The sequence below is a fragment of the Diadema antillarum genome, unplaced genomic scaffold (genome assembly GCF_040938485.1).
Source record: "Diadema antillarum isolate AM-2024a unplaced genomic scaffold, OU_Dant_1.0 seq00001456_RagTag, whole genome shotgun sequence".
In the NCBI taxonomy this organism is placed as follows: domain Eukaryota; kingdom Metazoa; phylum Echinodermata; class Echinoidea; order Diadematoida; family Diadematidae; genus Diadema; species Diadema antillarum.
The window spans coordinates 216625-242240 of NW_027272202.1; the positions used below are offsets into that span (position 1 = coordinate 216625).

Below are 25616 nucleotides of genomic sequence, written 5' to 3' on the forward strand. Positions count from 1 at the left end.
TTTGCTTAGCTTGCCTGACGTAGCAATTCATGGAATTCATCAGTCACGTGCATACAAACGGATTAACTTGTGTAGACAAGGTGACATGAATGGTCCATCATTATTAACACCTGGAAAGCATCTGTTCATTATCTTTCACTGTATGTATCTTAAATCTTTTTCTATTGATATTGCCAAATTAAATACCACTTTAGCTGTTGGGTGGAACTGCTGGCAAGCACTATCTACAATGATTACTTGAATTTAAAAACAAACATGCTCTGTGGGTACAAATGACCTTATTCTGCTCATGCACAAAGCGGAACCCAGAACTGGCTTATTCACAGCAGATAATGACTTGCGTCTCTGGTTAGCACTACACCGAATACAACCAAGCAAGAAGCAGGATTACCATCAGGTATGAATCAAACAATGCTATACAATCTTTACAACTTGCTCTTTTTATTCATATACATGTACATGACAATTATTACATGTCTTAATGAAAACTGAAAACAAGAATCTAAAAAGTAATTTGTAAACATACAAGTTGGAAGAGTTTTACCAACTCTTTTCATATTCTTAGTCAGGTTTCCTCTGACCAATCACAGCAAGGTGTCACAGACCCTTGCATCTCTCTCTGACCTGTGCGCCTGGAATCATAAGCTTGACCTCTTCAGTTGCAAAAGGACCTCACACACATCCTGTTGAAGCAGGAGACAAGCATGAGAACCATAGATTTTTCCTTTGACATAAGTCCTTCTTCCAACCCATTTACATGAGTGTGAAGTCCATATTTGCGAAAGTGGAACCAGTTGACAGTAGACCTCTAGTTTTGATGTGGGTGGTAGGTGAGGTCTACTTTCTTAGATGTAACTCATCTTAGCTTTGGCCTCAGAACCCCACAATTAGAGAGGAGAGCAGTGAATTTTTGTTATTATTTTTCACAAGAAATAAAAGACATCTGACCTTTTTTTTATGACAATACTCAGTGAGCCCCATCTAACCTGACACAGGTAATTTGCCTAAATAGTCCTAACCATAATAAATTCATCTGCTTTCTTCTATTCCTCTTTTTCTTTCCTTGACTTCAAAAGTTCTAAGAATACTTTTGATTAAAAAATGCATTAAAATCAAACAATGGCAGCACTGAATTCATCAAATGGCTGCTGATATCATTTCTTTTCACAGTAAAGTCACCATGGCTATATGACAGTATTGACTGCACAAGCAAATAACTTGTAAGGACTCATGTACGCTGCTCTCCCTCCTTCCGAATTCCCCCTCCCCCCCCCCCACAAAAAAAAAAAAAAAAAAAAAAAAAAAAATGAAGAAGACAATTACAGGTGTACCCCATGATCCTTTTAACCTGGTGAAGACTAGTCCCGAGTATTCTTGAGCTGGGGTAAATCATGGGAAATGCATGTTATAGAAATATCAGTCTGTCTTCAGCGGATTAATCTCATTTCCCAACTTCACAAATATCATATGGTAAAGTTACAAATCAAGAATAACAGATCTATTTCATCCTGAAATCTGATGGTATACCAAGTATTGATTTATTTTTTAAGGAGTGGAAGTGAGAAGCTGAGATTCCCTTGCACAATATCACCAGGAAATATTATTATTCCCTCCACTCTCCAGGCAAAGATGATGTTGGAGTACATTGGGGTACCGGTAATCCTTGTGATTGGAAACACGATACTCTTTTCCTTGCCGTGTTGAAACGCGGACTTGGTGAAGTACGGACACCCTCATTTCGTGATGCTGTGGCTGTAGAAGAACAAAGGAAAATTACACAACAATATCTGAAATCACTGAGGTGATTAGTCATAAGCTGACAGCCATGAGTATACAAAGCGACACTACTACGGAATTTAATGTCCAGATTTAGCTCAGCAAAAGTCTAGCATAGGTGACAAAAGACAGAGCTTGGATAGAAGACTGATACATCAATGGATTTTTAAACTATCTTCTCTGATTTGCATAAGGCTTGTAGCCTTTTATTACACATACATACACACACAAGGTTGACAGACAGAAGAATGGCCCTCATTATTTTGCTTTGAACACTTTGCTCTGAAGAGCAACGCATTGAACAGCAATCATTATTTGGTTAAGCCCTAGTGCAAGGCTACTCACGCAGTCATCGTCTTGCTCCCACCGCTCAGCACAATGTAGGCAGACTGAAGATTCTTCTGCTTCTCTTGCATCCTAGCAACAGTGTTGAGAGGCGTGTCTGTGGAGGACATCTTCTTCATGGCCTACAATACCACATGGAAGATAGACACACACAAACAAACAAGTCTGTCAATCTTTGTCAACTGACATGCTGAGGTCATGGGATCTACTTAGATCCCACGGAATGTCAATTTTGGACAGGTCAACAGTCTATTTTTGATATCTACGCAAAAGCATGGTGAATTTCTGTGTTATCATGAAAATTGATTTGCAAGGACTTCACCAATAATACATTATACCGCCACTTAAGACTGAGAACATGAGTGGTTTTTCTTGCAGTTTTCCCACATTAACTAGCCTTCACATGAAGTGCAATTAATTCCGTGATAACAACCAAGATTGTTGATCATCTACACTGCAAAAAAATATGGGCTTTTTGTCTATCTGAACATACCAGATTTTCTCGTGTGGATTATTAGATACTGATTAAAACTTTTATCCTTACTATCTGAATTGGCTAAGGTGAGATACAGAAGAAGAATAATTCTGGTGACATCAATGGCTTGTGATGAATATGATGTGCCGTATGATGTATAAATACTATTTGCAACATTTTCTTGTGCAATGCATGGTATCTGCAGAGTATAATGCCTACACTATTATCATGACATCAAATACCAGGAAGCACTTCATCAGCCAACATGACAGAAATTGAACTGTGGCAAACTAAGACATCTAAGTAAAACTCTTCAATGCTCACTGTACATATGTACAATGAAGTTGTAAAACCACTTATATTAGAGTAAGTTCTTGGGTGAGAAATGTTCAGTCTTGCACCAAGACTAGAGAAGAACTTACCTCTTCCTCAAGGATCTTCTTCGCTCTCTTCTCTGTCTTCATCTTGCCTGAACCCTTGCCATGGAAACGATGAGACAGGACTCGGAAGGCCTGGGGGTTATTCCAACAGAGTATGAAAAAATCAATATAATGGAGAACATTTATATCGTTACAGTTGATTTATTTCATCATGACTAAACTGCTTTGGTAGAGATAGTTGAAAAAATAATCTGGGATGGCATTCTGACAATCATTCCATCATTCATGAAATCTTTTATTCTGATTGTGCTCTCATCATTCATTATCATATCTGTGAACATCTCATGGTCGAGGGCAGCTATGGTGTATGAATGCTTTTAAGAAGAAAAGATGACTGCATTACTGCCACCCAAGATCATCCAAACAGGGGGGGGGGGGGGATTTATTTTTTTTCCCCTTGACAGGTGAACAGCGATTTTTCTTCCACTCCCAAATTAACCACAACTGTTCTGACACAGGGGTTTCACAGGATTCTGACTGTTATCATTATAGACAAAACATCATCAACCTTCCTTACAATAATCCATGTATTTGCCTCAGACACAATAAGAATGAATGAGGAGAAAAGACACTTGGTTCCTCATACCTCTTTCTGGTTGAGAGACCGTCCTGTTTCATCGGTGTAGGTGATGTTGACATCTGGCTTGTAGCCCGACTTCTCCTTGAAATCCATCAGAGGGCCACGGTAGCGATCATGCTTGTTGTACTTGGCATCAATATCACTGGTAAGGAGAGGAGAGTGTATCCCATTTTTTTACACTTACAGCTATAGGTACTACTGGGATATTTCAAGGTAGGTCAAAACAGTTCTTTGATTCCATACTATATACACACTGTATATCTTCAATTTTATCATTTTAACATTTATCTCTTAATTGATAATCTCATGAAGAGTATATATCATAATCACACTGAAATATCTGTCATTGCTCACTTGAAGTTCTTGTCCTCTACAGTGAAGTTCTGGGCGGTGATGGTGGTGTACTTTGCACCTGGCTTTTTCTCCTCCTCCTTGATCAGATAACCCTTCTTGGTTGCTAGGGAAAGGGCCCCAGCGACACCAGTCTGCAGGGTGGGCTCATCGTCTAGCACTGGTCCCAGCTCCTCCTGCTGAGGGGGGCAAACAATACAAGTATTCTCAAGGCGGCGAACATAGATGCTTGTATGAAATTGGCAATGCAGAGAACAATAACTAATATCATACCTGGTGTCAACAACACAAATGTCTTGCATTATGTCATTACTGAATAACACCCTTTAGTTGCAACAGAACTAGATGAGGTCAGAGCGGAGAACTGCTCAGTTGATGCCATTCTGCTCAATGGAATTCTTGTCCTCTACGGTGTAGTTTTGGGTGGTGATGGTGGTGTACTCCTGCTGAGGGGGGCACACAATGCAAGTATAGTAGGACCTCCATCATCCAGCCATCAATTATTCAGATTCTCTGTCATCCTACCGTTGACTGCCTGACATTTCTTTTTAGTGCCAATCTCACTCAAAACAAACACAGGTTCAACTATTATTGTGAGAATACATGACGGGACATATTCAAATCTTCGCAGCGGACGTTAACTTTTCAGTCAGTTCGTGAGACGATGGCTATGACTGGTGCCACTCTTGTCACTGGCACTGAGTGCACGGCAGTGATTACAGTGCAATACAGCAGCAGTATTCGACAAGTTGCAATATCGATCCAATTGTTGGCCAATATCAATCAAACAAACAATTTCATGTAGGGATATTTCATTTATATTTAGTTTTACTTCGGTGTCAATTCATGAAGTATGAAACATAACAATGAAATGCAGATAATCATAACATTAGTGAATTGGTAATAACATATGTACACCCCTAGCATGATATGCTAGAAAGTGCTGTATTTGAGCATAACTCTCTTATCCGGCCAAATCAATGATCCAGAGACCTGCTAGTCCCAACGTGGCCGGATAATTGAGGTCCCACTGTATTCTCTGTGCAGGGAACAAGCTTGCTTGTATGAAATTGGCAATGTAAAAAATAACAATTAATATCATACCTGGTATCACCAACACTACCAAATAAAACACACTTTTGTAGGTCTGCACAAAATTCTGAGAGATATTGATATAATTCTAATACTTGAAAGTTAAGCAAACACATGCTTTAATTGTCCACCCATTCACCCCCGACTCAACTCAATGTTACAAACCACTGTATTGTTTGTGTATGCATGTAACATGACCAATGGGTTTCTGCACAGTGCCTAGAGTGTGTGGATGCCGAAGATTGAGTTGACGTACCTCCTGTTTCTTGGCCTCATCCCGGTCAAGGTTGACGGTGTTCCAGGCCCCCGCTGCATCCTCCCCATCCTCATCCTCCATCCTCTCTCCTTGCTCCTCCTTCTCAAAGTCCATTAGGTTCTCCTCATCCTCGTCACGGAGACCAGACTTGCCTGAAATGGTCCACCATTCAAATGAAGGAAAACAGAGAAAGTTCATCAAAATAATGAGTCTTTATGACTCCACTAAAAAAAAAAAGAAAAAAAAATGGCCATGTCACCATGAGTACAGGAAAAAATTTCCTAGTATTGCATAGCAATTTGCTATGCATTTGGATATGACTGCTATACAAAGTTTCATTCATGTAGTAATCTTATTACATAGAGTTGCATACCATTTTGTCAAAAATATATGTCCATTGAGAAAAATTGCTATTCAATTTTGAGGACTGGAATCATCCCCTGGCAATACCTGCACAGAAATCACATCCTGCTTTGTACTCAAGAAGACCAATGTATTGCCTGAATTCTCATGAAGGAATCAATGTTCTTAAAGTATAAGAATATGAAATAACAAAAAACTTTTTTTTTTCTGAGAAAAATCAGTGATTTCAGCACACCACAAAAGATATGCATCATCCTAGCAATGTCTGAGAACTTCAAAAACTATCTGCCACTGAAAGAATGCCATTATTACACAATTGAAATTATAGCTTGTTGAATATTTGTCTGGTTTGGCAGCAACTTCATAGATGCACACAATATACTGTACTAATAATCCCATTCAACTGCCCCCCCCCCCCCCCCCCCCCCTTACTAAGTACATGGTTAAGAGCTGGTATTTTAGAATGTACCATAAGACCACTTCTGTTTAACCCCTCCCCCACCTTTTTCATTTGTAAATGAGAATCTCTTCCCAAGGTGTGCCTACAACAGCGCCTCACCATATGAGGGAATGTCACCAAGGGTCCGGCAGAACTCGGAGGTGGAGTTGAGAACGATGTTGCTCCCTCTACTCGATGTTGGTATGGAGATAGATGATGAAGGCTCCTCCATCGGCATCTCAGGCTCTGTCTTAATGTTTGCTACTACCCTGGCAACCTGGGCGAGAGAGCGGAGTAAACCCATGCATTGGTAGCAAATGTGGTATACATGGAGGTCAATGACTTGACTTGATCAAACAAACTGAAACAAACAAAAACAACTCTATTTACATAGGTGGAGGGCCATTTGTCAATAAGTTACAATAAAAACAACTTGACAAAAGAATTTTATCAATTCTAAAAATTAAAATGTATCGACCCACTCTTTAGGTTTCTATGCTGTATGCCTCCTTTTTTCGTTCTCAAGAGACTATAGTTGAAATATTACAATTTTGTCATCTATTCTCTCAAGTCTCCTTCCTGAAAGAGAAATCCATCATGCTAAAAACTGGTAGAACAAACATCATTCGTAAAGTTCATTGTCAAGTGCATCATTAAAAGTAAAAAAAACAAAACGATGATAGAAACATCATCTGTCACTGATGACATTCATCAACTAAAATATTGCTCAAAAATTAATATTTTCTCCTTACCTGATCCTCTACCTTCTGCGCCACCTTGCTCTTCTGCTTGAGTCTCCTGGCCTTGTTTAGCACATTGTGAAGCTCTTTCTCCGCCTCATCTTCAATCACTTCACCCCAGATATTGTCATCTTCTCTGGCATATCCAAACTCAATTGGAGCTGCAGTTATCAAATTGGGAAGTAATAGGCCTTCTTGTCAAATAACACACATCAGCCTTAAACATTTTACTCTGATACCAACACAAAACACAAACAATCTAACTCCCCATCCCACACACACACACAAACATGCCAACATTATGTAAAACACCTACCCTATATTCAAATTCATGAAATTCTTCCGTCGAGATGTTTTCATTGCAACCGATTGACAAATTGCCCTACATCAACGTAAGGAAGCACTGAATTGATCAGTGTTTTAGTAGTAGCCATGATTAAAAAAAAAAATCATGGGCGTACATACTCGAGCAGGATTCAAACCCACAACCTCCTGATCTCCGGACAGTGGAGATGACGCCTGTCCAGAGATCAGGAGGTTGTAGGTTTGAATCCTGCTTGAGTATATACGCCCATGATTTTTTCATCATGGGCACTACTAAAACACTGATCATTTCAGTGCTTATTTACCTTGATATAGGGCAATTTGTCAATCAGTTGCAACCTACCCTATATGTTGATTTTACTGCACCCTAAACACCCACGCACACATGCAGACACATACACAGAAACACATATCATGGCTACACACAACAAGTTATCAAAGCTAATCCACTACTACACAACAACAATGTAGATCATGGGTACACAGACAAAAAAAAATCGGCTATATACATGTTAGGATTATGTTAAACACCATGCACTGCTTGGTCTGAATATTGATCACACATACTGTAAACGCAGAAATTTGTGCGGTACATTAATTTTCATGTATTTCGTGCTACTTTTGGCTAGCGCGAATTCTAAAACCCGTGAGAATATCTTCACAATTTTCTCTGCACATTGTGAATGGGTTGACAATTTTGCAGTGCAAATTCAACGTCTCGCGAATATGTTTTTGAGCCGCTCAGCACGAAAAATTAATCACGTGAATATATTGACGTTTACAGTATACATTCATACAACAATCCAGCCACTCATATGCTGGGATTATGTCAGGTATATCCAGGTATGTACCTTGGTCTGCATCTGGGAAATCGACATCCATGTCCATAGCATCATGACCACCGTCAGTTCTTGCCCCACTTCCATACATAGGATCCTCGTCTCCATCTCGTATCCTTCTTCTCATGCCGCCCCTGCAAGAAGATAGGAACACAGCTAGTTATACCAACATTTATCAATTCAAGCTAACTGTAAATTGCAATGCAGCACATCAGTCTCAGCCAAATTTACCCACTATCAGCGAGAAACTATCTATCTTTGTAAGCAGATCACATTGCAGGGGTTAATAATAACTAGTTTTAACCACCAGCAAAAGTAACAATGAAGGCACTTCAATTAACTTGTACTTGTGTCTTGAAATATTTCTTATAATTATATATTATGTATTTCAGCTATTTCCACTAGCTCTAGCCTCATAAGCTACACAGTCCCATCGATTTTTGGAGCAAAGTTCTGCAGCGGCTTTCATCCTGTGACTGACTGTCAATGATGGGGCCAATGAGCTTGTTTCTATTGAGCAGTGAAAATTCGAGGTGATGCGAGGCGATGCGAGGTGATTTGCGGTGGTACGCGGTGATGCGCGGCGACACCTCGGATTTTTCCTCAGTAGAAACAGATCGGGTAGTGGCCAATGCGCGGTGATGCGAGGTGCTCCGTCGTCCACCTTTTGAGGTGGGCGATGTACGGTGATGCGAGGGACGATTTTCAGTAGAAACACACCGGGTAGCGAAATTCGCAGTGTACCGGAAGTCTTGAATTAGTGGGAGCTTTTTTTTTTTTTTTTTTTTTTTTTTTTTTTTTTGGTGTGCGCCTGGTCTAGGTAGCCCCACTCATATCGGGCTCTGTAATATTTCCTCCTGTAAAGTGTTTTATGTTGACTGTTTTGTATCTAATTTGTAACATAATATTTTTGTTGTTCTTGGGGCTTTCCTAGACAATTTTGGTGCATTCTTCGTGTACGATTTGTTATATTCTCTTGTATTTTATTCCTATGCCGTTCTACTACCCTGTGCCACCATTTTGTACATGGGTGCAGGTACCCATTCTGCATACTTTGCTTCAGTGGAGACTGATCCCTGTGTAGACAGACTCTTGTATTCAGTGTGTACTGACTCTTGTTCTTGAGCAACCATCAATGGAGGAGATTACCAAGCAGCTTTTCATCCATTCTTGTGAGCCGACACAAATTCCTGTGTAAACAGACTCTTGTATTCAGTGTGCACTGACTCTTGTACTTGAGCAACCATCAATGGAGGTGATCACCAAGCAGCTTTTCATCCATTCTTGTGAGCCGACACAAATTCCTGTGTAAACAGACTCTTGTATTCAGTGTATACTGACTCTTGTACTTGAGCAATCATCATCAATGGAGGGGTTTTGCAGGTGGCTTCTCATCTTTTGTGCAGTCCTGTCACCATTCATTTCATCCGCAGAGGATCAGTTCATTCAACCCCTGGACCTCTTTAAGTGCGTGAATACCACCAAACCGGACTCGTGGAAATACCATGGTCATCCAATTGCTTACTATAGTAACCACCATGCATGTTTCCAGCTTTCTATCTTGTTATGTGGGGACATACAGCTGAATCCTGGCCCGACTCAGTCGGACCATCACCAATGCGACAATGTAAGCCTACGTATGCATCATGACTCTGATCCACCCCACCGTGTAAGTTATGATGTTCACGCATTACATGACCTTAATAAAGGTGCCGACCAATTTCTTCATCAAGATGTCTGGCAAAGGATCTGTGAGCTCGGCATCAGACGACGTCGTCGTACACATCGTGGTCGCAGAGCTCACAAACCACATCTATCATCTCGTGTCGTTACAGACCGTCGGACAAGATCTAGGCCTACAGTAAGTGACATATCCTCTGTAACTCGTATTGGTATTTGGAATGCTCGCTCCCTGAACAACAAGTCTGCATACATATGTGACCTAGTGGTAGATGCCAAGCTCGATATTCTCGTTATAACTGAGACTTGGTTAACTGGCACACAAAAAGATGACCTGATAATTGCAGATCTGAAGGCCTCTCTTCCAAACTTTGATTTTGTACACTGCCCTCGAACAAATTCCAGAGGTGGTGGCATCTGCTTGCTTGTCCGTTCAACTGCACGTATTTCCAAAAATGACACTTTCATGTTCTCATCATTTGAGCTCCTTGATGTCACAATCAACCTTTCTCATTCATCTGCTCTCAGAGTATATGGCATCTACAGACCACCTCCTTCTGCTAAGAACAATTTAACAAATAACTTATTTTTGTCAGAATTCCCTACACTTCTGGAATCAGTGGCAATTGATGAACATCGTTCCATTCTGCTCGGGGATTTCAACATACATGTTGATGATTGCTCGGATAATCTGGCTGTGTCTTTTTTAAGCACCATCGACTCTTTAGGATTTCAACAGCATGTTACAGGGGCAACTCATAAAGCCGGACATACGCTTGACCTAGTTCTTAGTAGAAAAGTCGACAATATTGTATCAAATGTGAATCTTGTTGCATCTCTGCCCTCTGACCACTCCGCCGTCATCACCACCCTCAACCTCAAAGGCCCGGCGAACCCTAGGAAGCAGATCACCTCCAGAAATCTACGGTCTATGGACCTCTGCTCCTTTAAATACGACATTGCAGCATCACTTTCCCAGGTCAGAGAGCCAGCGTGTCCCTCTGAGGCTGTCCTGCAGCTCAACTCTCATGTAACAAGACTGCTTGACAAGTACGCTCCGCTCAAGACTAGATCAGTAACAGTGCGGCCGAATAATCCTTGGTACACGGCAGAAGTGAAGGAGGCTAAGAGGCGCAGACGCCGCGCAGAGCGCCGTATGATCAAGTCTGGTCTTTGCATTGACAGAGAGCTGTATCGGCAAGAGTGTGAGTCCTACTACAACCGCCTTGCCGACGCTAAGTCAAGGCACCTAAGACAGGAGATTGCTGCCGCAGACACCAAACAACTTTTCAACATCATCAAAAAACTCACAATTGCACATCCGGATTCTGTTCTTCCTGACCATACTTCAAATCTTGTACTGGCCAATCTGTTCGCTGAGTTTTTCGACAACAAGATTAGCACCATTGCTTCTTCATTCCCAGTGTCTCCTGAAATCTCTTTCTCAAATTCCTCTCACATAGATGTAAACACCGAGTGTGTATTTTCAGAGTTTGCTTTAATCACTGAGTCACAAGTGAAACGTCTCATTAATTCTCTTCCGTCCAAGTCATGTTCTCTAGATCCTCTTCCCACATGGCTACTAAAAGAGTGTCTAGATGAATTTCTTCCTGCAATAACTCACATTCTGAACCTCTCATTGTCATCTGGCGTAGTTCCTGAGCACTTCAAAAGGTCTCACATATTGCCCCTTTTGAAGAAACCAAGTTTAGACCATAATGATTTGAACAATTTCCGCCCCATTGCTAATTTGTCTTTTGTTGGTAAAGTTCTTGAGAAAGTGGTGGCTCGCCAACTCAGAGATCACCTCGATGAACACCAGTTGTTTCCTACTAGTCAGTCTGCCTATAGGCACTTTCATTCCACAGAAACCGCCTTATTGAAGGTACTCAATGACCTCCTCTTAGCAGTAGACAAAGGCCACGAAGCTGCTCTCCTGCTTTTAGATTATTCTGCTGCGTTTGACACTATCAATCATGTGATTCTTCTGAACAGATTAGAGTCCAACTTTGGTCTTACGGGAACAGTCTTGAGATGGATTTCATCTTACTTACATGACCGCCACCAGATGGTAAACGTTAACGGCGCACTTTCTCAGTCATTCCCTCACAGACATGGTGTCCCCCAGGGGTCTGTGGTTGGTCCTTTACTATTTATTCTATACACAGCCCCTCTGTCTTCTGTAATCAACTCTCATGAAGATATTCTACATGTTATGTATGCCGACGATACTCAAATTTATATAATCATACAACCAAATACTCAAGTCGAAGCACTCTGCAAACTCAGTAGATGTGTTGAGGATATTAAGCAATGGTCATGTGATAATTACTTGAAATTGAATTGTGTTAAATCAGAATTTTTATATGTTCATTCTCAGTTTAGGCGAGGTGGTTCTCTCACAGAATTTTCCCTCGAAGACAGTACTATACCCACCTCTCAGTCCGTCAGAGATCTCGGAGTTATTGTAGATAAGCACCTGAATTTTCAACAACACATTAAGAACTCATGTCGTTCTGCTGCTTGGGGTATCTGTAAAATTGGTAAAATCCGTAAGTTATTGGATCAGTCTTCCACTGAACGTCTCATCCACGCATTTGTTTCTTCCCACCTTGACTACTGCAATTCCCTTCTTGTTGGTCTCCCTGCTTCTAGTATTGCACCACTTCAAAGAATTCAAAACACAGCTGCTAGGCTTGTAACCCTTACAAAAAGATCTGACCACATTACTCCTGTTCTCCAATCCCTCCACTGGCTCCCCATACATCAACGTATCACCTTCAAAATCCTCCTTATCGTTTACAAGATATGTAATAATCTTGCTCCATCTTACCTCAAAGACTTAATTTCTTTCCGCTCCTCCACTTCAACCCGTTCTCTTCGTTCTTCCTCCACTCTCCAACTATCACATGGTCCCCGCACCTGCACCCGCTATGGTGATAGGGCTTTTTCTGTTATTTCCCCGTCTCTCTGGAATAAACTTCCTCTCCATATTCGTAATGCTGATAACGTAGATAAGTTCAAGTCATCGTTGAAAACTTATCTGTTTACTCAACTTTAATTATGTTGTTTTGCTGTTGCATGTTATATCATAATTTGTATATTTACATAATGCTGTATTTTATTTTAATGCCATACTTCTTTTTTTTTTTTTTCTTTCCGGATCAATGCGCTTAGAAACATCAGTATTAAGCGCTATATAAATGTTATTCATTATCATTATCATTTCGCCCCGCGCTTTTCAATCGGTTCATCGCACACTCCGACACCAGTGTGTACACAGCGACCGTAGTTTTGCATGCATCATGCCTTGTACCAACTCCTACTAAATACAGTATATGAGGTGGTACATGATTGTGAATTGCGTGCATTCATCGTCTATTGTTTGCGTGCCCAACAGCCTATTATACTATATACTCTGATTTTTACATTGCGTTCATTTTCCCATAAAATTGTATCATCTCGAAGTGTTAGATTCCCTAATTCATTTTCGCTGGAATACTAATGTTAGTATGTCGGAGCCCGGGGAGAGCATTAACTGGACCCTCGATCTGCAACGATTCCAAATAACCAAGTGGCAGGAAATGTTGGTAAGGGACATTTTGGACGGAAAGACAAAACGAAATTCAGTGACCTACCAGTGACCTGAAAATATGCGACTTCCGGATTCACTGCATTTAGCACGTGACCTCGCATCACAATGTATTTTATCGCTCAGTAGAAACAGCTCGAGTGGCCGTAAAATAGGAGGTCATGCGGGGGACAAAATTTGCGGTGATGCGAGGTGACGCAAGGTGATGCGAGGTGCTCACAGTAGAAACATGCTCATTGACGCTTTCACCATGTACTACAAGACTGCCAGCCATGCACTGAATAGCTAAACTTTACCAGCCAAATACTCTCCCAACTTGCATGACTGAAAGTACAATTTCATACTGTTTAAAGTTGGCTCATGTGAGTAAAATCGAACTAAACAAATGAAACCATACAGGTCTAAAAAAAAATTGGAAGTAACATTAGAACATTATGAATTCTTACAGCTCAATGTACTTCCACAGCTGCCACAAACAGTTATATTCGTAGCAAGCATGATTGAAAAACAGATGCACTAAGACAGAGTTGCCAACTTTTGTAACGCCTCTCAGAGCTTTGATGGCTGAAAATCAGCAATTTGCATCTTTATGGAGTTAAAATCAATAATCCTTAACAGTTTAATAGAATACATCACAGACAATGACTTCTAAAATCAGTAATTTGCTTGTAACCTTCAGTAGAAATTACTGAAAATCAGTACTAGTTGGCAGCTCTGCTAAGATGCCATGACCACAGTCATTCACTGCTTTATGCCTATCTCTTCACCAAATTTCTTTTTGTTAGAAAACTTGTACACTTGCTTTGAAGTTTTGTGTTTCATTTTTACAATTCTTCCTTCTGCTCTTTAAAAAAAAAAATCAAAACAAAACAAAACAAAAAAAACTTGACCCCTGACCTCGAGCCATGATCCCTTCCTGTGTCAGCCTCAGGGACCAACTCGTCTGCGATGGACTTTGCCTTCAGCTTCCTCCGTTTCTTCTTTGGCTTCTTGAAGGCCTCGACCTCCGCCACAGAGTAGTACTCTGAGGCTAGGGTTGGTGCCCTCATGTCCAAGCTGACCTGTGGGTATGAGGTAGGTATCAACCAATATAAATCATCTGTGAAGTGACAGCACAAATATGTCAGTGTGTGGGACTAAGTTGTTGGAGCCAGGGGAGTATGTACAGGCACCATTAAGTTCACATTGCACACATAAGCACCAATTATTGATTCATAGGGTAGGGAAGGAGCTTATTCAGAGATAGTATTGGAGATTAATATCAGACCAATGGCACATCACAAATTAAGAGCAAACAATGTCAACTGCTGTTACACAATAGGAGACATAAAATATGCACTTACTCTCTTTGTCAAAAACTGACATTCTAACAGATTTTCAGTAGCTGGCAGAATGACAGCTGACTTTCTCTCTTGATTTTCTGTTATGGGTGAAGAGTTGTACTCTGCAAAGAGCCTCTATTCTTTTCTACTCCTTCAAAATTGAGGACTTGGAGTACATTACAGGGAAATTACATATCAAAGCAATGACTGCTTTTGAGGAAATGTTAACAGCAAGTGGGAGGAACATCAATTGCACACTGGCCACTTATATTCTTTTCCCCAACAGGTCCATAAACATGCAGTAGTAGCACTGTACCAGGGTACTGTTTGAGATGCCATACTGACCTTATTCCTCTGGAGCTCGCTGCGAATCTTGGCCATGTGGTCCTCGTGTGCAAGGCTGGCACCGCCCCCGGCGTTTAACCGGAACGACTTCTTCTGCTCCCCTTCAATCTCCTCATCATATTTGCTGAGGAGAGACTTGTGCTTAAACTGACAATGGGCAAAAGGGGGTAAAAAAACAAGAAGGGAGGCTGGATTGTGAGAATAAAAACTCGCACATGCACTTATACAGGCTTTCGGCACGCTACTTTCTGTGATGATGTCAATTCTCACATAAAGGTCTCCCTCTTTGACAATGAAACTTTCTTCAGCATTTCCATTACATACACTCACTTCATTGAGTAGCCAATAATAGAATATCCTTTTACTAGTGTCAGCAATTGCTGCATCTGTTGTAGATACCAGTCCAGGGGGGAAAAACAAAAAAACAAAAAACCTGCATATACAAGCGTACCTTTAGTGTAGATTGGAAATGATGCAGTGTTGTTTTTTTTTAGCAATGTTGTTGTAGCAAACATGTGACTGTTTGCCATTCCTTCAGTTCAATGAGTTGATGCATTGCCCATAAAATCATAAAATCTTTCCTGCTATAGTAAGCCAATGTTTATCTGTCAAATCTCACAAAAATTTCAGTGATAACATGCATATAATCTTGTGATTTTTTTCTAACATCAGATGTGATAACAAGTATATTAAACTGACCATTGTCAATACAGAAGCCCGTTCCATTAACCACTACACTCATGGGGGATAAAACTTTAAAGGGCCTATTCACTCACCATCCCTTCCTCATCAAACTCATCCTCCTCGTAAGGTTTGTAGTCTGGCTTCTTCTTCCTCAGCTCCACATTTTTGGCTGCTCTCTCATTGTCCACCATGTTCACATTGACCAGAACTTCTTCTTCATCCTCCTTCAAAGCATCTGTGTTAGATCATGCATGCATTTGAGTGGATATTATCATTATTTCAATGGATTCTTGATTCTTATGTAAATGAAAAAAAAAAAAAAACCACCATTGTCAACAGTTAGGACCACAAACTCTTTCCTCAATAACTTTGCAACAAACAATCGAAGCCAACAATCTAAAAAACACCATTGAACAGGGATTTTGCTTCTTAACTATATTCTGTAAAACTTTGAAAAGCAAGTTTGTTAGGGGCAAATACATAAATAAAAAAATAGATAAATAGATAAATAGATAGATAAATAAATAAATAAATAAATAAATAAATAAATGAATAAATAAATAAAATGGATAAATACATGTCACTAAATTTTGACATTCAGGTGTTCAGAAGCATAGCAGGTATAATGCCCACAAAGAATTGACAGCAAATCCATTCTGTTTGTCTGATACTCAATAAAGATCCACAAGTTTTTATCTAAGACTAGACTCACCCATGTCTTTGAGGGTCAGAATTACACTCTGGCCCTCCCTGAACTTGTCTTTGGAATGTTCCACTTTGAAGCCTCCTAAATGTCTTGAAGAGTAGACCTGCAGAAAAAAAAAAACACCCAATAACACACTACTGTCTCACTTGGTGAAGGGTTGCCACCAAATATTCAAAATCTTTTGTTCCACAGGATCTGCCACATAAATGTATCTTGAAAGCTTTGACGAAATCAACATTTATGATTTATGCACAGCTCGACATTAGCCAGTTAGCCCAGGGCCACTGAAAGTCGATGTTGGGCCACCAAATTTCCTTCTTGGTGGCCCAATCGGGCATCTAACATTCAAAAGGAATTTCCACATTTCTTTTAATTTCAGGCCACCAAACTGTCATATTTGAACATTTTAGAGGCCAAACTGGGCCACAAGACAAAAAAGTTAAGGTCGAATCCTGATTAATGCTTTTAATCACTTGATAATACAGCTTTAAGACCCTCTCATTATTTTCTTCAATGCCACACTACCTTCATTTGGCACAGCTTTTCATCAAACTGCATTACAGACATGCATACATGGGATTATGATGGGGTCATCTCATGTATCTTTTCTCTAAATCCTCTTCTGACAAGGCAGGACAAACTCTTCAGGAACTATTTTGACACACACTGTGTCACTGGACAAATTGCAATACTGCCAACAGTGACTGTACTATATATACTACCACTGTACTATATAGTCTATGCATTCATTATAGCGTAACTTACTCAACCAAAATCAGCAGAACTGGCCTCTGTAAGAACACTGGATTGTAAATACATCCAAATGAGTTTTGCCAATCCATCGCCTGAGCTCTCACCATAACTGAGTTCAAGTAACTGCTCTCTGTTAAAGACACAGATATGTCCTGGGGACTACTTATCTTGAAGAAAGTCAAACTTACATCCTGTGTTTTGCTCTTTCCAAACTCGTCTTCTACGATCCTGCCAATGCCAAACTCTTCATCCATTTCTTCAAGCATTTTTGCCTGTAAAAGCATAATAAAGAGAGTACAAAGTATTAAGCAAGTATACAAATCATACAGAAATATGTTACTGGCAAATCTATGCACATTGCCACAATACCAGCATTTAGAAAGTTGTCTAAAGAATGATGGACACCAAGGCTTGATGATGTCACAACCAAGTCACAGATGACGTAACATCTGCCTAAAATCTAGCAAATTTACAAAACATATGAAATTGGCATTGCGGTCTGCATCCTCTTAGTTGGGCTTATCAGTTTGTTAGCTAACAATGTCTAAAATCATTGAGATACTTCCCTTTAAAAATAGTAATCACAACAAAAACTCCTTTGCATCATCATGATTCATACCAAGAGCTTTCATTCTACGCTTTTGTCTACTTGGAACATAATCCTGTACAGCTGTCCATTTGTTTGAACTACTGGACAATCAGTTATCAAATGTATGAATGCTTCATCCAATATCACTGATGCATTTCGAAAACCTAGAAAAAAAGAAGAAGATACTTTTCCTTTCGTTGGTATGAGTACCCAAGGTCTATTGTTAATTGTGCAGGTACTTCAGGGTAATGCTTACGAGGCTTTCTTTTGGTGAAGTATCTGTAGGCCTAATTATTTTCCTTTTCAATCAATTATACCACTAAGAGCATCTCAGCATAACAGCAGAAAGCAGATTCTTACTCTCTTGGCAGCTTCTTCCTTGGCTATCTGTTTTTTCCTCATGCGCTCGACCCACGCTGCTGCATCATCATCATCGTCGTCATCAGCTATCGTCTTCACTTTACTGGACAGCAGCAAAGGAAAGAATGGAAGACAACTACATTAACCAAAGGGTACTTCACTGTTTTCACTTTTCACAGTTTCAAAATGAACAGGGCTGCAAATTTCTGAATTCTAGTCCTGAAAACTCACAGATTTCTTATCTTTTTTCTCTTTTTTTTTTTTTTTTTTTGGGGGGGAGAAAAAAACATGCCTGTTTGAGTATTTGATAAGGAGGTGAGGGTATTTTTTATTATCTCAATAACTCAATATATTCAATATCTCATTATAGTCAACAATTTGTAGTACTGTAAAAGTGGAAATTTTGCAATGTGAATAATTTTAATGCACTTTGTATGACCAGAAACGAGCACAAAAGAAAAGCACACAATTATTTTGCTTGTTATATGTTCTGTTATCTAATGTTTTGATTCCATGGGATAAAAAACATAATTATAAAATTTGTCTAACCCGGCTGAGTGTGAAACCTGGAACACTGAGGTAGTAGCAACACCAGTACAACTTTCCCTCTCTTCAACACTGTCAACAACAATGTATGCATCTTCCTCAATACACAAGTACGTGGAAGAAAGTCTTGTTACTATTCTCAAACTGCTGCTGTTTTTTATGGGAGTATAATTACAATGTCCTGTTTGGGATACACTATATACCTCTTTACCTCTTGATCCAAAAAAAAATAATAATAAATTTACTTACTGCAATCTTTGATTGATTAATCTCTTCTCTCTAATGATGGCCATCTTCTCTTTCAGAGCCTCAGACTTCTTCACCTCAGAAATATTGATGGCAGGCTTGTGGACATCTTTCTTCTCGTCTACAATCTCTCCTGGCTCGCCATCACCACCACCGGTGCCAACATCCAGGGGGGCAAGCCCTAGCTTAGCTCGGATTTTGCTGTGGGAGAAAAACATCAAAGAAAATGGTATGAGAAAGAAAAAAATATGACACTGTACTACACTTGAAAGTGATATGCTCTTGAAGAAGCTGAACTGTTGTAGCCTGAATCAACATAACATGCTCTGTTGTGTTTTGTCAAACGGGTGAGAAGTCATTGGCAACATTTTGTAGTCATATGTTCTGTGACACTAGTCTTGAATTGATAAAAAAAAAGTAACAAAAACAAAAGAGCTGTCTATTGTGACTTTCCAACAAACATACTGTAAAACATGATATATTCGCGGCATGAAACTTTCGCGAATAGGAGCTGACAGCCATTCTCGCAGCATGAAATTTTCACGACTTGCAATTGGCATCCAAAGCGTATTGTGTAGGCAAGAACTTTGGCGTGCATTTTAAATTCGCGAATGATGCTGCTCGTGAAATATGTGAATTTTGAATACACGCAAACATTCCTCATTTTACAGTATCATGAGTATCAGTGCTGCATGAATGTGCACTGTACAAAACTATATGTAGGAGGCACAGTCATTTCATGAACTGAAGTACCAATGGCTGTGTCATAAGATCTACAAACTTACTTAGTTTCAGCAATACTGAGACTAGCAGAGAAGCCACCTCCTGATGCCCCGCCCCCTCCATCATCTTCTTCCTGCCTTTCATTTTCTGGAGCAAAGTGGGAAAAAACAAAACACAGATATTATTTCAAGTAGATTACAAACACAAAATTTGCAATTTCATATAGATTTATATCAATATGACTGATGAATAAAAGCATGACTTTACAATGTATACTTGTCACGTAGCAAAGCCTGACAGTTCAATAATTAATCAAATCATTGCCAGGGAGTGTGAGTGCCATGTAACGAGCTACAGAGTTTCTGAAAACCTGTTTAGGAAATCTGTATGGATAGCCACAAATTTGGGGCTTTCGAAAAGGCTTTCCTAAAGGGCTTTCAAAACAGCTTTGCGTTTATCAACTCGTAAAAATTCCTTGAAAGCTGTTTGGATAACCTCTTTCTGCCGAGAAAGGAGAGTTGATAAACTCACCCTTTCGTAAAGGCTTTCCTAAAGGGCTTTCAAAACAGCTTTGCGTTTATCAACTCGTAAAAATTCCTTGAAAGCTGTTTGGATAACCTCTTTCTGCCGAGAAAGGAGAGTTGATAAACTCACCCTTTCGTAAAGGCTTTCCTAAAGGGCTTTCAAAACAGCTTTGCGTTTATCAACTCGTAAAAATTCCTTGAAAGCTGTTTGGATAACCTCTTTCTGCCGAGAAAGGAGAGTTGATAAACTCACCCTTTCGTAAAGGCTTTCCTAAAGGGCTTTCAAAACAGCTTTGCGTTTATCAACTCGTAAAAATTCCTTGAAAGCTGTTTGGATAACCTCTTTCTGCCGAGAAAGGAGAGTTGATAAACTCACCCTTTCGTAAAGGCTTTCCTAAAGGGCTTTCAAAACAGCTTTGCGTTTATCAACTCGTAAAAATTCCTTGAAAGCTGTTTGGATAACCTCTTTCTGCCGAGAAAGGAGAGTTGATAAACTCACCCTTTCGTAAAGGCTTTCCTAAAGGGCTTTCAAAACAGCTTTGCGTTTATCAACTCGTAAAAATTCCTTGAAAGCTGTTTGGATAACCTCTTTCTGCCGAGAAAGGAGAGTTGATAAACTCACCCTTTCGTAAAGGCTTTCCTAAAGGGCTTTCAAAACAGCTTTGCGTTTATCAACTCGTAAAAATTCCTTGAAAGCTGTTTGGATAACCTCTTTCTGCCGAGAAAGGAGAGTTGATAAACTCACCCTTTCGTAAAGGCTTTCCTAAAGGGCTTTCAAAACAGCTTTGCGTTTATCAACTCGTAAAAATTCCTTGAAAGCTGTTTGGATAACCTCTTTCTGCCGAGAAAGGAGAGTTGATAAACTCACCCTTTCGTAAAGGCTTTCCTAAAGGGCTTTCAAAACAGCTTTGCGTTTATCAACTCGTAAAAATTCCTTGAAAGCTGTTTGGATAACCTCTTTCTGCCGAGAAAGGAGAGTTGATAAACTCACCCTTTCGTAAAGGCTTTCCTAAAGGGCTTTCAAAACAGCTTTGCGTTTATCAACTCGTAAAAATTCCTTGAAAGCTGTTTGGATAACCTCTTTCTGCCGAGAAAGGAGAGTTGATAAACTCACCCTTTCGTAAAGGCTTTCCTAAAGGGCTTTCAAAACAGCTTTGCGTTTATCAACTCGTAAAAATTCCTTGAAAGCTGTTTGGATAACCTCTTTCTGCCGAGAAAGGAGAGTTGATAAACTCACCCTTTCGTAAAGGCTTTCCTAAAGGGCTTTCAAAACAGCTTTGCGTTTATCAACTCGTAAAAATTCCTTGAAAGCTGTTTGGATAACCTCTTTCTGCCGAGAAAGGAGAGTTGATAAACTCACCCTTTCGTAAAGGCTTTCCAAAAGGGCTTTCAAAACAGCTTTGCGTTTATCAACTCGTAAAAATTCCTTGAAAGCTGTTTGGATAACCTCTTTCTGCCGAGAAAGGAGAGTTGATAAACTCACCCTTTCGTAAAGGCTTTCCTAAAGGGCTTTCAAAACAGCTTTGCGTTTATCAACTCGTAAAAATTCCTTGAAAGCTGTTTGGATAACCTCTTTCTGCCGAGAAAGGAGAGTTGATAAACTCACCCTTTCGTAAAGGCTTTCCTAAAGGGCTTTCAAAACAGCTTTGCGTTTATCAACTCGTAAAAATTCCTTGAAAGCTGTTTGGATAACCTCTTTCTGCCGAGAAAGGAGAGTTGATAAACTCACCCTTTCGTAAAGGCTTTCCTAAAGGGCTTTCAAAACAGCTTTGCGTTTATCAACTCGTAAAAATTCCTTGAAAGCTGTTTGGATAACCTCTTTCTGCCGAGAAAGGAGAGTTGATAAACTCACCCTTTCGTAAAGGCTTTCCTAAAGGGCTTTCAAAACAGCTTTGCGTTTATCAACTCGTAAAAATTCCTTGAAAGCTGTTTGGATAACCTCTTTCTGCCGAGAAAGGAGAGTTGATAAACTCACCCTTTCGTAAAGGCTTTCCAAAAGGGCTTTCAAAACAGCTTTGCGTTTATCAACTCGTAAAAATTCCTTGAAAGCTGTTTGGATAACCTCTTTCTGCCGAGAAAGGAGAGTTGATAAACTCACCCTTTCGTAAAGGCTTTCCTAAAGGGCTTTCAAAACAGCTTTGCATTTATCAACTCGTAAAAATTCCTTGAAAGCTGTTTGGATAACCTCTTTCTGCCGAGAAAGGAGAGTTGATAAACTCACCCTTTCGTAAAGGCTTTCCTAAAGGGCTTTCAAAACAGCTTTGCGTTTATCAACTCGTAAAAATTCCTTGAAAGTTGTTTGGATAACCAGTTTCTGCCGAGAAAAGGAGTTGATAAACGCACCCATAGACTGACTTGTGCGTGTGTAAAGAATAACTCGCATGTCTCCATGCAATGGCTTTTTTTAGTATTTTAGTCATGCAAGAAACATGCAAGTTCACCTTCATAGACATGTGGGTTGAGTGAATGCAACAATATTAGTAGAACAAATCAGTGAGAGTTTGAGCAAAATCGGACAATCCGTTAAACAGTTATGAATTTTTGAAGTTTCTGCTCAGTCACGGCTGGATGAAAAGACTACTATAGCTTGTGATGTCACACGAGTGTGGTATAGAAAGAATAAAGAAAATTCAACATATTTCCATTTTTCTTGCACAACAAAAGAACACACGACTTCTCTCTTTCAGAAGGCAGGGGAAATAATATTACCCTTAACATAGCAAGTCAAAGAAATGTGCATTTTATTCAAAAAGTAAAGTTTTGTGAAATTCTCTGTTTATTTTCCTTATATAGTTATACGCATGTGACATCATACACTGTAGTAGTCTTCTCTTCCAGCAGTGACTGCACAGATACTTAAAATATTCGTAACTTTTGAACGGATTGTCCAATTTTCCTCAAACTTTCACTGATGTGTTCCATTAATATTGCTGCATTCTCTCAATCCTTAAGTACAATATATGAAGGTGGACTTGTCCTTTAAGCTCAGTCTAGGGGAAGGGGCATGTGCATTTCCAATGTACATTGTATTTTGTTAATCATATATGAATTATACGAATAAATTTACTTTTCATGAGGAGTTTGGTTGGCAGAGAAAGACACTTGACAGAATGACAGTTGATGTCATCTTACTATCCCACTCTGTAGACAGAAAAATCTGTCTGTCCGGAGTTTTTTTTTAACCTCTTTTTTTTTTTTACTTTTACTTTTACGGCTCTCCTCTTTAACAGTTACGGAATTCCATGAAGCCAGATGCAGTCTCTGCGGAACATATCTCTGACAAGATACAAACAGTTGAGATGGATCTTTCGATCAATTGATGTTTTTGTGGGCGTATCAAAAAGTACAATGTAATCTGACGGAAGAACACTCACCTAGTAACAAATTAAAAATATAATTATCAAATATATGGCACATACCTAGATAATCATTTGGTCACAAAAGTGATGTGAAGGGTATTAACATACAAGTAAGGTAAATCAAGACAAGTCAACATGCATTTTGCATTGGCATTGCATAGGTCGCCAAGCACACTACTCAGTCCCACATATACTTATTCATGTTACACGCAAAGGAAGAGATAATACATTAACAGTAACAGTGCAGTGGACCAACCAAGACTTGCTGAAGTTTCTAGAATACTTTTTCTACTCACTTTTTACTTCTAAATCTTTCTCAACTTTGATGCGCACATGAGGAGGAGATGGACTGGTTCTCCGGCGTTTCCTGTCCGATTTTTGTTGGTGTTCAGGTGAAGACAATTCACCAGCTTCAAGTCCTTGTCCGGCGTCTTTTTCTGCATGTCGGTCACGATCACGGTGTCGATGTTTACTGCGATGTTTTCGGTCTCTGTCTCGATCCTTGTCACGATCTTTATGCTTGTGTTTCTTCCCGTCACGATCCTTGTCCTTCTCTTTATGCTTTTTTGAAGACCCCATGGTCAACAACAACAGTGATTTCTAGCTTTTCTATGTCTTTCGTTGGTCAAGTACAGAACGTGTGCGAAACGTTCTCCAAAGCGGTACGTAATGCACTAATGCATGTACAGAGCTACATAGAGCACTCTGCGCAAGAGTTCTGTGAATGCACGGCGGAGAGAACAACGATGTCGCCCTCTGTAGAGCTTTTCATGCAAATGAATAGTACATGTAGTGCAGTGCACAGAACTCTTACTGTGAGTGCAGTGACTCTTGATTGCTTGCGAGATACATGTACAGCGCTGTACATAAATTTAGAAATCACTCTATGAAATTTAAAGGGCATACAATTTATTCAAAGGGGGATTAAAAGTTTATTTGATGACCAAAAACAAAGTTAATCAAAGCGATATCAATAAAAAGTTGTGGCCTGTTGCATTTTAATAGGATCGCTTTGTTTGGACATCTTGATTGCCACTTCAAGACCACTTTTCATCAAATAAACTTTGAATTCTTGTATAAGAAATACATTTTCTTTTATATTTCATAAAAGGTTTCTCATTATCTCACAAACATACACACAAAAATTGAAAACCTGCAGCCCCATCTAAACCAAAACTGTACGTACCATCCCTTTAAAGGGATTGTATAGTATTGGTTGAGACTTAACTTCAGGTTTTTATCATTTTTTGGTGAGATAGTGAGAAACTTCTTATGAAATATGAAAGAGCATGTAATTCCATGAGGGATCCAATGTTTATTTGATAAAAATTGGTTTTGAAATGGCCGAGATAAAACAGAGCAATCCTAATAAAGTGTGGGACCCACATTCTATTACGATCAATTTGTTTTACTTTGTTTTTGGATGTTTCAGCTTTTCCAAACCCGATTTTTTTTTTCAAACAAACTTTGAATTCCTCTTAAAATGGTATGCTCTGTACTATTTCATAGGTGTTTTCTTGGTATCTCGCAAAAAAGTTAAAGCCCTATTTTCATCTCCACCAATACTGTACCATCCCTTTAACCCTATAAAGCCCAAGCTATTTTGCGACCCCTTCCAGGCCCAAGGGGGGGGGGGGGGGGGTGGGGCACATTGTGCCCCCATATGATGTATCACCGTCATATTTGGCACATGGGCAGAACACACAGAGATTTTTCTCCTCCCCACCACTGAAGAAAATCTCTTTGGCAGAACAACACATACACGTTCATGATCCAACATTTGAAATTTCTCAATGTCACCCATTGAGGATGCTATTTACCAAAGTATAAGAAATACATAGGATATGTGCGAAAATATCATGTTTTTCTTTATATTCTTTAATCCCCAAAATGAATGATTTTATTTTACACCAATCATATTTATATTTGCCGAAAAGGAAAAGGAAGTCAACCTTCACTCTTTGTTATGGTTGAAATTTCACAAGGTCGACATATTGGGGCGCTATTTATTAAATACACGAGACGTATTTGGGATAGGTTCGTATTATATGGTATCACATTTCATATTTCTATGATATTGGAATTTTGAGTTTACAGATTGACAACATGATAAACAAATTTTTCAACTTTTGAAAATGCTGTATTTTCAATTATTTCTATCATATTT

The 25616-nt window shown here is 39.5% G+C and overlaps 1 protein-coding gene across 1 annotated transcript; it reads right to left on the bottom strand.

Moving 5' to 3' along the window:
- Positions 1-1314: 1314 nt before the first annotated feature.
- On the bottom strand, positions 1315-24097 carry LOC139709662 (U4/U6.U5 tri-snRNP-associated protein 1-like). The gene is made up of 18 exons (XM_071621622.1): positions 23746-24097; positions 19629-19713; positions 18847-19044; positions 18052-18154; positions 17291-17374; positions 16356-16452; positions 15736-15878; positions 14960-15106; positions 14190-14353; positions 8033-8154; positions 6870-7018; positions 6238-6394; positions 5316-5467; positions 3971-4146; positions 3623-3758; positions 3019-3108; positions 2122-2243; positions 1315-1752 (listed from the first exon to the last, which is right to left on the bottom strand). The coding sequence occupies exons 1-18, from the start codon at positions 24026-24028 to the stop codon at positions 1734-1736; spliced, it is 2427 nt and encodes an 808-aa protein (XP_071477723.1). The 5' UTR covers positions 24029-24097; the 3' UTR covers positions 1315-1733.
- Between the last annotated feature and the right edge of the window lie 1519 nt (positions 24098-25616).